This window comes from Stegodyphus dumicola, chromosome 11 (genome assembly GCF_044657685.1).
Source record: "Stegodyphus dumicola isolate Sdum_Otavi_A_Nest chromosome 11, ASM4465768v1".
In the NCBI taxonomy this organism is placed as follows: Eukaryota; Metazoa; Arthropoda; class Arachnida; order Araneae; family Eresidae; genus Stegodyphus; species Stegodyphus dumicola.
The window spans coordinates 64,664,443-64,681,016 of NC_140778.1; the positions used below are offsets into that span (position 1 = coordinate 64,664,443).

The 16,574-nt window shown below is 28.9% G+C and overlaps 1 protein-coding gene across 12 annotated transcripts in view; it reads right to left on the bottom strand.

Moving 5' to 3' along the window:
* Positions 1 to 491: 491 nt before the first annotated feature.
* Positions 492 to 16,574, bottom strand: part of LOC118202886 (MAP/microtubule affinity-regulating kinase 3) — a 112,638-nt gene continuing 96,555 nt past the window's right edge. For 9 of the 12 annotated variants that reach the window (XM_085826770.1, XM_085826769.1, XM_085826767.1 and 6 more), the window contains one exon: positions 492 to 3,298. In XM_085826770.1, the coding sequence (XP_085682896.1) occupies positions 2,974 to 3,298 (325 nt within the window). In that variant the 3' untranslated portion in view covers positions 492 to 2,973. The other 3 variants (XM_085826772.1, XM_085826773.1, XM_085826774.1) reach the window with 3 other exon arrangements.

The following is a 16,574-nucleotide window of genomic DNA, read 5'->3' on the forward strand; positions in this document are numbered from 1 at the left end:
TAAAATAAGCTGAGAAAACAGCTACCTTTTCACTTAATCCTCTTTAGCTGGAGGGCCAATTAGATATGAATTACTTGCGATTCTTAAAATAAAAAGTAATTAATGGCTAATTTAGTGTCTTTCACCTGAAAGTAACCACAGAACAAATGTCACATCTCTATCATTGCCATATACTATACATCCACATCCTGATCCAAAGTATTTGTATCTTAATTCTAATATGTAGTCTTGGAAATGATATCTACTGCACGATCATATGAAGATACGGGTACATTTAGTAGGACTGCAAAAGTTCAGCACCTAGTCACAACGCTATATATATTTTTTCTTTAATCACAAAATGCTCCAACTCTGCCAAATTAATTACATGATCAAAATGAAGTGATCAATGCATAATTTATCGAGAAATAAAATACAATTTTATGGTTGTATGATTTCAATTAACTAAAACAATTATGCCACAGGGTTTAAAAAAAGGAAATAAATTCAAATTACTCCAAAGCACTAAATTTTTATGATGCAACTATCATCTAGATATATACAATGTATTTAGAAACATTGGATCTACTAAGGATACATACTTACATTGCGACTAGTAGAAAAATATGCTCAATATTCTTATTTTGAAGATGTCTAAGGGACACACATACAGATTTGATAAACGGTGACGATATGTATATGTAAAGAATTCCACAACCAGGCTCGATATTGAAACTACATATTACAATTTTCATAAAAATTTTATATGAGCTTTATTCTGCAATTTTTTTTTTCTATAGACAAAAAAATATTTTAGATGGAACATAATTTTAGAGCAAGCTTTTAATTTCTCTCCATGAAGGATTTACGCATTTAAATTTAAAAATTATCCAGTAATATTTTATATTTAAATTTATTTAGTATTTTTCCCTAAATAAATTTTCATATCAGGTTGAGTTTCTAGTTTAGAAATTCTAGAAATTCAGCTTACAAAAGTATACAACTAGTTTTAAATTGAACTGACTGCATTTAATTATTACAAAATATAAATCTTACACAGATAATTATTGTCTTTGCAAGAAAATAGCTTTAACAATTTTGCCTTGAAGTTAAATAACATGAAAATAATAAAAAGATTAGTAAATTCCAGTTCCTAAACAAATTTAATGGGAAGTGTGATTAAAATGTTAAATACATACAGAAATATAAATTACTGGAAAACTTAAGTACAAAACAAAACAAACAAAAAAAAGGGGGGGATTTTGAGTAAAACAACGAAATGGAAAATCTTGGAGCTCACAAACATATAACTTTCATACCGTAATACCAATTTCAAAATAAATACAAAATTTGCATTCAAAACAGAGGTCTACTAAAATTCAATATGCCAAAATTATGTAATGGAGAAAAAAATTAGTTTTAGTAAGCGCTATAGTTACTTAGCAAATCATTCTTTTAGAGTTTATTTTTAAATATCATACAAGCACTATTACAAGAATAATAATAATAAAAAAAAAGTTGTAGCTGCATGGAAATTAGAAATATTGATGCTCAGTTGTCCAATTAAATTAACTATGAATTAAGAACATGAAAGCTCATCAGTCTTCAAACTGCTTATAATATTGCTGTTGTATAAATATGGGCTACAAACAATGCTTAAATTATTATTTGCAGCGAAAATTTCTTGCTAGTTTAAGTGTGCAAACAGATTCCTATTTTACTTCTAGTATTACATGTTTTGCATTATATTTCAAAATATTAACACAAAGTAGCAAAAAGCTACAGTGGAATTATTGTTAAGTATTTACAAAAAATCTGAAGACATTATCAGATTTAAAAAAAAAAATGCAATACCGAAAGTCAAAATGATACCATAGGGCATGCTATTTATAAAAGATGAGATTTTTTTCACTAGTCATCTGTTTAATTTATAAATACAAAGAAGACTTGAAAAAGTAGAGAAAAACTACAATGTTTAAATTAGTGTCAAATAGTATTACATAAAACAAGACATTGCTAGGGGGACTTAAATTACCAAACATAAGAGATTCTTTAATATATATATTTTCCCATCTAACCTAATCTGACAAATTGATAACTATCTGAAATTTTATCCCCCCTTAATAGTTTTGACAAAAAAAAAATTACTGAATTTAATACATGAGACATAATAAATACTCTTCAGCATCAGTAGAAACAAACTCTTATTTTAACAACATTAAGTGCAAAGCTCGAAATTAAAAGAGTTTAGACAATTAAAAAAAATTCTCAGTGGAAAATTGATAAAACCTTGTAGTAATCTAAAATTAGAGAAAAATTTACAACAAAAACTACCATGCAAATTAATGGTTATATTATTATATCTATGTGTCTTTGTGAAGAGGCAAATTATACTATTATATATATAATATAGTTCCAAATAACCTTTTGTTTTTCACAATTTACAATTTATACAGTCAAATACACTCTGCAACCTCAACTCTCCAGAGGCATTACAAAATAATGGGTTTGAAATAAAAATGACAGCATTTTGAAATAACTCTACATATTGAGTGCTAGTCTATATACAGTGACAGTCAATCGCCCGGGCACCGGACATGACCCCAATAAACATACAGACATAAACTTCTATCATGTGCCAGGGATAATTGTATCAAACTAAATGAGATTTTGTACAGAAGCTGGAAGTCATGAGTAATTTACTGCAATTTAACTCACTACACCCCCAAGAAGGAAAAGAAAAAAAGAAAAACCACAACATTGGGTCTTTTTCTTTTTGCTATTTAGCAATTTAAGACAGTGACACCTAGAACTTCCTGTATAATAGGTGACACAAATGAAAAGCCGCTATAAGAGGCTTAAAGCTAGTTTTCTTTTATTTGGAGTACATCTCCATCAGACAGTCCTGATGTCACCATTGATGAGACTGGCACATGTCTGAAAAATTTGATTAAAAAGGAATATTGTTCTTCATCACCCAGTCTGAAGTTGTACTTAAAGTTTGAGGTCATTAGCAATTTTGGAGGCAATATTCTTGAAGCCTATGGAAGTGCCAGATATGCGTTTGAAACGCACACCATTAAGTGACAACCGAGGGAGTTTACATACTTCAATTTCCCACTGAACTAAAGAGTCTGTATTTGGATCTCCATGAACACACAACAATAAAAATTTCTCTCTTTGTTCATAATCACAGTTATTTTTGTCCAATACTTTGCGTATTTCTTGCATGATTTCATTTGGATCCCTTGAAGATGTGGTCTTCATGCTCCATGTAAACCTTAGGGACCTTGGCTTCACCTGGTCATCATTCATTGTCCTAAAATTATATAATTATCCTTTATTACAAAACATTCAACTTAAAACAACAGAATTGAAAATTAAAGACACATACAAGGAGAGAGAGAAATAACCTCAAAATAAAAACAGTATATAATTACACTTTTTACAATCAGCACCTCCTCTTTTGAATATTAAAATATTCAAGAATCATTAATTGGTAAAAAATCATTTGCTACTGAATAAATACAGGAAGTAAAAACCTGGCACACATATTATTCATACAAATGTATTAAAACAACAGTTCTCTTAACATATACAAAAAAATATCAACAAAACTCATATAAATTAAAACAAGGAGGGAGGTTGATTATGGAACTATATCAATTCTCTAAAAATAGGAGTTTTCTTTAAGGCTGAAAGTTTTGCAGTTTAATAACATGCCTTCCAAATTCATTTTCACCCCTCCTTTTTTATAATGGTTTAGTCAATTTACAATTTTATTTACATTACATAAAAAGACAATTTTTGTAAAAATTTCTCAAAATGTAGATCTGTGTTATAGGAGTTAAGTTACTAAAATAAACATTATGAGTACATACATCGAAATCTTCACATGTAAATTTAACATGCAAAAAATATTACAAACTTCAGTTTACATGCATAGTATTTAAATTTATACAATGCTAGGATTAAACAATTCAGATAATCACATAATTTCTCCATCACAACTAAAAACTTTCGAGAGGTTTTTGCCTATTACAGTACAAACGTGTGAATATATAACCACATTTGAAACTTTTAATTCAAAATTCGGTGATCTAAACATGGTCAACATGTTCTTATATCAATCCTTCAGTTGGTCACTTTATCCATGACAGTTTTATGGTTTAAATGTAGAAAAGCAGCCATGGAGACTGAAGGTTTAAAATGAAATATGTATATATTTCCTATGCAAATGTGATTTTGTGAAAGATAAATCTTAATGCATTTGTTTTTTAATGATTTCTCACACTTGCTTTTACAAAGTTAATACAATATACTTCTGTAAAAGCCAATGACCTCCCATATAAACTTTAATAGTACAGCAAAATCTTAAAGCAAAAAAATTCAGACTACAGTCAAAAGTCGTTAATCCGGACTCGTCGGGACTTTGGCGATTCCGGATTATAGATCATCAGTTTAAATCTCGTAAGATGGCATGCAGAAATTCTAAAATTAAAAATATGAAACCTTAATTTATGAAATAAAGAACAATTATAATCTAAAGAGTATCAAAATTTACAAAAAAAGCTTAATATTTATTTGTTTACTTTATTAAACATTTCTTTCAATGTAAGTTGTTTAAGTTGCTTCGTTTTATGTGATAATACTTTCTCTTTAATTCTATAAACAGACCTAATTTCTTGTTCAATTACAAAGTTCCGCTGTTCAAGTCCTGTTAATTGCTGTGCCGAGAATACCGACTAACTTGTCAATCGAAATTTTTTCGTTTTCACTAACCTCTCTGTCACATTCTTCATGTCTTTATCCATTTTTTGCAGCAATTCCACTTTTTGTTTGATGGACATCGAAACATACTTTCGTTTTGTACGATCCTTTGGGAGCTCCAGAATCGGAAATTCTATTTGACATAATCGAAAGTTCAAGTTTACTTTTATAAAATTGCTGTTACAGTCTGCAAAAAATAATAAACCGGATCCAATTCGAAGATTAAGGAACAACGCAATCAACATTAACTGAAACAGATAATTAGATAATTTTAGATTATACCATCCGTTATACATAAAATGCGCTTGCACAAACGCATATGCGCAATGGTAAAAGGTCTTATGCGCACGTGTCAACGCGCTGCATGCGCAGAAAGTTTTTAGCTTTAAGGTCTGGATTATGGGTGTCCAAATTAACGACTTTTGACTGTACTTTTTTTTCTCTCCTATGCAAGATTTTTTTTTTCAAATATAGCATTCATATAGAATGTCAAAAGAATTACTTAACACTAAATTATCATCTCAACTATAGGTCTTATACTAAGGATAAAAGGAAAAGTTTGCTACACAATAGATAAACCTCACATAAATAATAATCTTACTGCTGTTCTCTGATATATTTTCACTACAGCTACACAACACATATAAGGATTCAAATACTTAATGACATGGTCAATACTTCTGACAACGTAACACAGGATATAACAACACATAGAGCCATAAAAGATACTTTTTTAAAAAAAAAAAGAAATTTCTTCAATTCTGATATAATAATAATAATAAAAACAGGTTAATGGATAAAGGTATTTACAAATTCTCATCAACTGTCTATATACTGCCATTTAAAATCAGGAAACTAATAGAATAAAAAGCTATGACTGAAGAAATTACCCAGATTTTCTGATTTGCAATACAATGATATATAATATTGCAAATTGTTGATGACACATAAAATTAATTTGTCTGCATTCCTTAGATCATTTTACTGACGAAGTACCTTACCTGCTTTCTACGACATTTAAAAGTACAGTACAAAGTCCGTAATCCGGAGTCGTTGGGACTTCGGCGATTCCAGATAAGGGGTTTTTCCGGATTATAGATCATCAATTTAAATCTGGTAAGATGGCATGCAGAAATTATACAATTAAAAATATGAAACCATAATTTATGAAATAAAGAGCAATTATGATCTAAAGAATATCAAAATTAACAACAAACAACAACAACAAAAAAAAAAAGAGAGAGAGAGAGCTTAATATTTATTTGTTTACTTCATTATAACATTTCTTTAAATGTAAGTTGTTTCATTTTTTGCGCTGATACTTTCAGTTTAATTATCTCTTCTCTTTACGTGCATGCGCATAAACGTATTATGTGTATCCATATAAAGTTTGTAGTTTTGAGGTCCGGATTAAAGACTTTGTACTGTATATGTTTAGAACACTTTTAATACATTTTAGGATATTAGCTGATCTACACACAGAAAATTGAATTGCTTGTGAAGGCTTATACAGTGCAAACCAATTTATGTGATTAAGAGATAAAAATGAAAATTTAAAGTATCCAACCCATACTGTAGCATGAATCGATCCTAGGACATTCTCAGGTCTTTAATAATTCAACCAATATTATATTGAGCAATGTATGCATGCTATTTTGATGTATATGAAGCACCTTTCGACAGTAAGTACCAAAATTTATTCCAGTTGTGCATATTTAGGAACTCAATTATCATAAAAATGAATCAAACTAGGCATTACATTGGAAAAACAGATGGAAGATAATATGGATCATGAGGTTTACTTATCAGAATATTTAAAGTCCATATTAATCGTCCTAATGTGGAGTGTTATGTCTTTTACCCTGAACACAAATGAGGAATGCTCTTATCCCATCAGTAAACTTTGATTTCAAACTGCAATGAATTTGCAGGGAGAAAATATATAATTTTTTTCTTACACTTTTATGAATTTTGAGTCTGCAATTAGAAGGTTAAAAAGGACAAAACATGTTGATGAACGAAAAGATACAGCTTATTTAAAGAATATATATGTGTGTGTGCAGGGTGTTATAAAATTAATCAGACATACATTAAAAGAAAACACTTTTCATGGTATGGATGCATGGTTATCCATTATGCACTTGGACACTGGAGCTGTTTTAACTCCCTCCTCCTCCTATTATTTACACACTAATCTGTTTCACATCATTAATGACCTTGAGCCCACAAACTTAACCATAAATACTATGTAGAGCATGACATATCCAACTTGATGAAATAAGGTAAAAACATATGTATTTAGGTCTAGAGCTTAGGGCCTCTGAAAACCTGATTGTGGAACAGACATAGTGCATCTGCCTAAAACTATGTAGATGGTCTGAGAGAACTTCAGTAGAATTCAAAACATTGAATATAAAAATAACTGAGAAGCAAAGCAATGCCATAATCAAACAGTTGATGTAAACAAAATACATGAAAAAAATAAATTACAAATATAAACATAAATGAACACACAAATAACAATGGGAGTGTCTGCAAATCACTTTTATAAGCATGCCTAATGGCATGTGTTGTGAAAAACAGCATGGTCGGGGAGAAATAGAAAGTGTCTTCCAGTATCTAACTGTATAACAGTCATCCTGTGATCCAAATGTGTTTGCTTCCATTTTCGTAATACGAAAAGTTTGTTTTATTAGTTTTGAAGCACCCTATATATATATATATATATATATATATTATATATATATCTTACCTTTATAAATACAGTATGTTGAGTGCACATACTGCATCAGGGCCTATGGCAGTTTTGGACAAACAAATGTACAGAGATAGTATAAAATGATCGCAGAAAGTTTGCATACAGGATGGGACATGAAAACCTGTTATTTAACATTTAAAACATACATGTCATATCCTGAAGGAGTCAATAACAGAAAAAGAATTCTGCTTGGGGGAAGGGGGAAAGGATTGATTCTCTTTACCCAAAGTGTTATCAAATTATATTATTCATTAGGATTAGGTGATTAGTGCTTCAGTATTACCAATATGATTCTTTAAGATATTTGTTTCCCTAGAGGATAGTAGGTGAGAAACAGGTATACTGCAACTACAAATTCTAATTTAACTAGGCTTTCTGAAGAGACAGCTAAGGATGATTAACATTAAACTTTTACTAGAATTAAGCCCAACATGATATAAGGTAAAAAGATATGGAATCAGAAAGGAAAAGGAAAATAGTAATTTAAATTTAATAGCATAAGCTAAGAATCAAGCTGAATATATCAAGCATTAAATGAACATGTTTAAACAGCTGCAGCAGACAAAATTTCAGAATCATAGAGATAAGAATGCAAATATGAAGAAAGATTAGATCAGAACAGTAAAGTTATGTTTCTGCTGCGTGTTTACATGCTGATTAAAAGTTTAAGTTTGCAAATTTATCATTATTGTATAAAATATTTTAGTTTCCCTCTTGTTGTTATGTGCATCATTAGAATTATATAAAGATCATAATATAGCCATTAATTTTGAAATGACACAGTTCATAAAATTTATTTTAAGCATATTACTATCTTTAAGATAAAAAGGAGAAATAACCATATATATATTAAAAAAAAAAAAAAAAATTAAGGGACTACTGCAATTTAAAAGAATTTTATCCAAAATATTACTTATCTTTTACAAATGCAGATGTTTTACAATGTGATGTATGTGCAGACGTATGGACTATCCATTGCTATGTTAGGCATACTGCTAAAAAAAATCAGCGAGGATAGAAGATGCTGTGCTGACATAATTATTATCCTCATACAGAATTTGAGACTAATTCTGCATATTACTATATGGGTTTAAAGCACCTTACAGAAGAAATAAAATTTTAAAATAAACGTGAATAGCAATCTTGAGACATGATATACGGTAAACCATATGCCTAAAACATAGTTAGATGTATGTACATCATGACATTATATAGCATAACAACACTGCTATACTTAAATTACAATTACTAAAAAGTTTCTCAAGATGACAAGACACAGACTACTATTGAAACAGAACATTATGTAACTCAATATTATCCATTCTAAATATAGCTCATATGCTAGACAAAGTTACCAAATGAAGGGAATAACAAAGAATTTGCACTTAGTTATCCGAGTCCATTCATGTTAATGAATGAATGATTAGTCTATCTGAATTTGAAATTATTCTTGACAAATCAATACACACACATTTATGGCCCACCAGTAACTAGATGGATTTGACATAAGAATACTGGTAGTTCGATTTGGGTTTGAAATTTGACAAATGGGTCAACTGCATGGACATTTTTATTGCTTTTTTCCATGCATGAGACATTTTCCTTGAAATTTCATCCCTCCTGAGTTAAACTACTCAGTAGCTAAACATCAGTATGATTTGCCATAACCAAATAATCCTAAATTCTGTTTCCATAGACCTTTTTTTCATCATTACATAAAAATGAAGAAAACATTAAGAAATGACAATTTGGAAGGGGGGAAATCATGGTGATTTAACTGTTTTCAAACATTGCAGTTTCTATTACAAAACACATTTCTTAGAAATTATAGCAACAATATTATAAATTACATTTATATACACAGATGCATTATTTCATTTCACTCTAGAAACAAAATAACTGAACAAATTAATTTTTGCCATTATATACTTCAGTGAGAGAAATATCTCACTTATGCAACAGTTTTCAAGTTTAGTCTTATCACTTGGATGTTGATATCATTTTGAATCGGACACTATGAAACTGAGAAAAATGTCCTTTAACCTTTTCACGACGGCGCACCTTTGTTTAAGACGCTCGTGCGGGACGGAAGAGAATCAAAGGCAGTCACCATACAGGATGGAGGTTTTGCATCACTAAGCCTAATTTTATAACAAAAATCAGAAAAACAAAAGTTTCGCTTATAGCATTGTAATTTTTGGTATCATTTTAGATTATTATTTGAGCTCTTATATATGTTAAAATTAACCCTTAAAACATTTTTTTCATTTTACATGAAAATATACTTAAGAAATTGCTTATCTACTAAAATAATTTTCAGAAGCGCTATTCAAATTATTCCAAAGTTTTAATTGATAAAATCCATCAATAAAGTTTAAAAGTAATAAAAAGAACACAATAACGACTATTTACAGTAAGAAGTAACAAAATTTAAAATGAAAACGAGTGTGGTAAATCTCAAAGCACAGTGAAGTATCACTTTGAAACTCTTAGAAAAAGTATCACTTTTTAACTCTTTAGAAAATGAATCAGTACACTCATGTGCGTTAGTAAATGTTTCACTAACCATACAAGGGTATTCTTCCTCTGATAAATAGCGCCTTCCCGCAATAATAGACTGGAGGTGAGGCTTTCCTAAATAAAAAAGGAAGGAACAGAAATATATCTGAAGGCAATGCAAAATGTAAAAAAACTCCGCACAGTATTAGTATGATTTTAGGGTTCTAAAAGACAGTACATAGTAGAGGAAAAAATAGAATAAAAAAAAAGGAATTGGATATAAATCATATACGAGAATGTTTTCATTAGCACGCAGCGATTTAAAGAGCCCACCTCTGTTTACGCTTTCCCTCCGCTCCCCCACCCTCGAACAGCTGAACATACCAACATACCAAACTCAAGGTCAGGAACCTAAAACTGTGTTAATTTCAAACATAATGGACACAGGATGCCATCTAGTGGCCTTCAGAAAAACGTTTCACCTTAAAATGCGTATACGCATCACCCGTCCTCTGAATGCGATCTTTACTGATGCGTGGATGGGACGCCCGGCTGTAAGAGACGTTCTTAGGGAATGCATATATGGGACGCCCGTCCTGAAAGGGTTAAAACACTAGCAGTATCAAATCTTTAGAGGTAAAAAGGGATATAAATAAACTTATCATCGCAGAGCGAAAATTTCAGAAAATTTGACTTGAAATTAGAAATCTTTTTTAAAACACAAATGTTGTAAAATTATTAAAAATATTGTTTCTGCTGCAAAATATTAACAAAAGACAAAATTAAGTATTTTAATGACCCTCCAAATTTTCAAAACTATTCTACATTGGATAACTTAAATAAAATATATTTTATTTTCTAGAATACCCGCCGCCACAAAAAAGCACCTCAAGGATACTAAACAGAAATAGGAATATTACTTCAAATTTTTGAAAAAAGCATTAAAAATTAAAATTCAGCAAATAAATGGAGAAACTGAACATAATTTGATAATCATAAATGGTAATCCAAAAATTTATTTAACTTTTTTTTTTTTTAGCATCATCTTGTAGGTTGCTAGAAAAACATTCCAAAGGCCAATGTTCAACATTATTGACTCTGTTCCTCCCTTTAGTCTCTTTAAAATCATGAAATTATGCTTTCATAAGAAAAGCAGTAATTTTATTTCATTATCATATTATTCTATTTCTCAAGCTGTGATACGCGCTACAACTGAAAAGCGGTGATGGGATCAAAGGTAAGAATTTTTTAAACCCCTTGTACCAAGATACAGAATTAAAATTTCTAAAAGTGTAATTTGTGTAAACTACATAGTATAATCCAAAAAGTATTTTCACCTACATGGATTAATTACATACACCAAATACTAAGTGCAATTTCAGGAATTAATATTTTCAGTTTTAAAAACTACTTGTTTCTGATGGGAGAGTGGTCATGTAAGATATTACCAATTTTCAGCAATCAGAAATATTTGCTTGTTAAGGTCATAATCCAAATTGATTCAATAACACTGTGAACTAGCTAACTGCTGTTTTATATATAGGGAGGGAGGAGGCACAATTTTTAACATAAAATAATGACATGCTATTTAAAGTTCAAAATACATTAAATACCAGAGATGAAGCTTAAAATGATATTCTTTACTTACATGAATTTGGAAACAAATTTTCATAATAGGCAAAATAAATTAAAGATATATACATTTACGCTTGATGAGAAACAACCAATGTCATATTTAGGAAAAAGTGATACTCTTGTTTCTACATTGTTAAGACAGTTACTTTTTTTTAACTATTACTACTTTTTTGGGTAATTATTTTTTACAGCATATACCTTACGACAATATTCAAAAACAGCAGAATTGAATGAAAAAAGTATCTTTTTTGCCTCATTAAATTGTTTAGACGTTCATTACATGTTTTTACACATGAATTTGCACAATGCTAAAAATGATGAGTATATATTAAAGTCCTGATTATACATGCAAGACTGGAATGGGAATACTCGAAAAACATACAACATTTGCATGTATATTAATTTGAAAATCCGAACTAGAATATAATGAGAAGATATTTAACAACTTGAATAAACAACACATAAATAAAAGGAAGAAAAACAAACTGCACAGTACCCCATAAAATATTAATGGCAAATACATCAATAAAAATACATATTTTACAAGATTAAGAAAATGTTTTGTAATATTATTAAAATAAAGTTCAACAGCATTTTTTGTATTTAGAACATAAGCGAATAGAACTGGTAGGCATAAATGGAAATGTTAAATGAAATTCTTATATCAGAATATAATAAATACACAGAAAAATGGAATGGAAATTATAAATATTCAGAAGATTTTTTTTTTTTTTTTAATGGAAAAAAAAAGTATGACAAGAAGTAACCAGGCCATTAAGTACTTCAAAATTCTTTATTGAAATATAAATAAAATTCCTGTACAAACTTCACCAAAATCGTAGTAAGTTCAACAGTTTTAAAAGAGAGCTAACAGACACAGTTTAATAGAAACAAAATATATTAAAAAATTATATATACACAATCTGTACAATAACAAATAAATTCAACAAACTGCTACACAAGGCACATATCATTTTAGCATTTGGCACATAGTTAGTTAATTTAGAAAAATCAAACTTTGAATGCAACACACAAATGGAATTTTTGCTTTCACTTAATCAAGTAACTGACATGGCACATGTCTATTTTTAATCTAATATAGCAATTCACAATTAAAACTAAATATTATTATTCTTTAATGGAAAGTAATTTTCAACAAGAAAAATAAATATATTAAAAGACAAGTTTGCAAAGTTTTTTTAAAAAAAATTATATTCAGATTTTTTTTTCCAAAAATAAAATGAAAAGTCACAAGACAAGTGAATGTACACTATAAAAGCATTTCTCACTATTATGTTTTTTTTAAAGCTATACATTTTAAGAATTTATCTTCTATCACAATATCACAATTTATTATTATTTTCTGACAGTTAAATCTGTTTGCAAAATTTTAATACACAGTAAATTTTCCTGCATCAATATGAAAAGTTTCACACCATTTCAGTTTAAGAGTTAAAATGTAAAAAGAATAAGTTTATTTTAGTTATGTTGAGTGTGAGAGTTGTTTTTATTATTATTATTATTATTATTATTATTATTATTTCCCAAGAAGTGTAAATGAGGGCAATGCAGAGAAAGGAATTTCAGAATATTATAACCTACAAAAATCAGTAAATTAGTTACTAAAAAGTTTAGCATGCAAATTTAATTAACTGAATAATTCTAATGTTTTACATGCAGCAAGTTATAAAAGCAGGGTATATATTTTAAAGCCTAACCACGTAAATCCACATTCCATTAAAATATTATGCGAAAATATTTCAGAATGTAAGATGAAGGTGCTTTGGAAGACATTTGTAAAATTTCAAGCCATGTGCTAAAATGTATTATTTTATTTAACAATGCAAAAAGAAAAAAAAAAAAAAAAGGCTTAATAATATTTACTGCACACTTTACAAATAAGTAAATATTCTTATGAAAGCAAAATATAGTTAAAAAAATATGAAATATTTTTATATTACAACACATTTCTATATTATGGATATATAAAATATTTTTGTAGTAACTCAATTAAATCATAATTTCTGTCATAATGTCACTGCAAGTTTGAAATGTAAGTAATACAACTATCTACTATCTAAATAAATCTCTACTGTTATTTTAGCAATTATTCACAAAGTTAATTATTATAAAACTTAAATACAAATTCATTATTAAATAATGATGAATGAAATGTGCACCTACAAACAAAAGATAAATTCTCCACTTAAATGTTACATGCTTATTGTAAGATTTTCTGAACTAAAGAGAATTTTGCGCAGAAAAACTAAAAAGTTTTTGTACATTTATTTAAATTAAAATTAATAATTTATGCAACTTTCACAAGGGAAAAAAGAAATAAAGAAATTTTCATTTTCACAATTAAAAAACATTAAGATGGTTCACAATAATCAAAAGCATAACACCATGCATTATTTTTTTAGAACACTAACAGTTAGTACACATTACATTTAATCACAGATTGATTCTGGAAACTACAGTGGAAGAATTCATGCAAAAAACATATGGAATAGTTCATGCAAAAGCTAAGACACTTGGTGACTTCCAAAGATGTTATCTTTGTTTATGAGAAGAGCAGGTGGAGAAACTGCATGGTGGATCATTTCATAGTGATGCAATTAAAACCAGGCCTTGTAAGCGTCTGATCAGCATCGGTCCTTTAAGCAAAAGACAGTATATCCTTTGCCTCAGAATGCTATACATCAACAATTTTTCAGAGTAGATAGTAACACTAAATGATTGCCTTAATATGCGATTGAACGCATCAAAACGCATAAACATTAACTCACAAATTAAAACAATATTACATTAAACCCTCTTTTCATAAATTTATATAGCTACTATTGCAAAATTACAAATTTAAACATTTTCAGTCATTATATAAACTTACAAGGTCATGGCTCTAATTTAATACTGAACACAATTTAAATTAATAAATTTTTAAAAGTAAATTATTGCATCTAATTTTATTTCCTGTCACATAATTCCAGATTTTACCTGCTACTCCATGGCGACATACGCGTTCTCTTGATTTTATTTCTATGTGTCTTCATATTTCCCCTCTTACTCTACATACTACTTTCAGAACAAAATGCAAAACTGATGTGCTCCTTTTTTAAAAATTTTCAATGAAAATTTTGGAATACAGGGCCCTAAAAATAACTATATAAATTACTATCAAAAATTAACAGAAATTTTTCTACCTTCTGCAGCTATTTTCACTTCACACACACAAACACAGAGGGAAAAAAAAAAAAAAAAAATTTGCCTTGCTTACAACAGTTGTTCTATTGTACATCAGCTTCCCATTTTTATAAAACCAAACTCTCATATTGGATATTATCTCTCAGCAGTGATCATAGCTATAACTAGGTAGGACAAATTTTTAAGAAAATAATCTAGAATATTTACAGATATTTTAATATATTTATTTTTCTATACTTATGATAATGACTAGCTTACATTAACAAAAAGATTACTAAACCAAAAGACCAGATATGCATAATAACAGGTTTCATAACATTCCTTAAAATTTCAAGGTGATATATAAGTATCCTTTTTTGATGACAAAACTTACGATTCACTGAATATGTTTGTCAAATGACTAAACATTTTTTGCCTGCATTTTGTAGACCTTCCAAATTCAAACTAATTTTTCTTCATATATCCATATGGAAATTCATTACACATAGGATGTGCTCCCATTAAAATAAAATTAAGACTAATATAAATTTTATACCCAATTTTTAAAAATCATTATTTTAGGGCAGGGTAAGAGGGACTTAAAAATCCACAAAGCCATAAAAACTTTTTTTTACAATAAATCTCATATAATTGTAAGGTATTACAGTGAGAAGGTGATTTATTTAATATTAATTTAATTACAATTAATTTTAGTGTTAATAATTATACATGCAAATACCCACAAATCTTAAAGGTAAAAGCCTAAACTTCTAGGTAGGGAAACTATATATTCATTGCTCAGCTAAAATTCACTACAACTATTTAGTTTTCTGTGTTTCTCTTTTACATTCTTAAGTATGTTAAGTAATTCTGGTTTAAAAAAAATTACAGTCCATAATAATATCTCCCTAAATTTTTCCTGCTATTATGTTTGAATCCAATACAATGGAATATTTTCTACCATATTCTGTTTATGAAGATTTTGTTCCCCCCCCCCATGTTCATAGACATCAGAAAATGAATTTGAAAATGTAAGCTAATGCAACCCACATGCAATACTATTAAAACCAATGCAGGTAAAAGTTATTTTACTATACGTTAAACATATATATATGGGTGACACTCTAATCTAAACAGAAATTCATCAAAGCAATGTCATTAAATGATTACACTAATACGACTTCCCCACTATTTTTCTACATAGTCGCCTAACATTGCAAACACATGTTCCAGCAGCAAGGTAGTTTTGATATAAATTTGTTTGATGATAAAAGCCTTTTGACCACACTTTGACCCATTTCTGCATAACGACAATAATTTGCTCATTTCTTCCTTCTAAGAAATCTTGTTAAATTTATGACAATCGTTAACTCATGTTTCCAAACAACCAACACTTATTTAAGAGTTCCTAGCAATTTCTCTGATAGTATGTGAATCATTGTCAACTCTGATGCACTCACCTCCAATCTGATTCTGAAGCCCCAAATACATCTGAGATAGCATAACAGCTTTATTAATTAAAAATCTAACTATGATCTGCAACACAACTCAGTTGCTAGCCTCTTGCTTTGATTTTCTGATTACAAGGATAGAAAGAAAACCAGTGTCGCTAATGATAATTTAAAACATTATGTAATTGGCCAATGAGCTATGGTTATGTTGAGTACGAAATGGAAATATTTTACTTTTAAATGGAAGTACTTTTAAATATGGACAAAATAAACCTAAGAATTAATTTGCATATTATTTA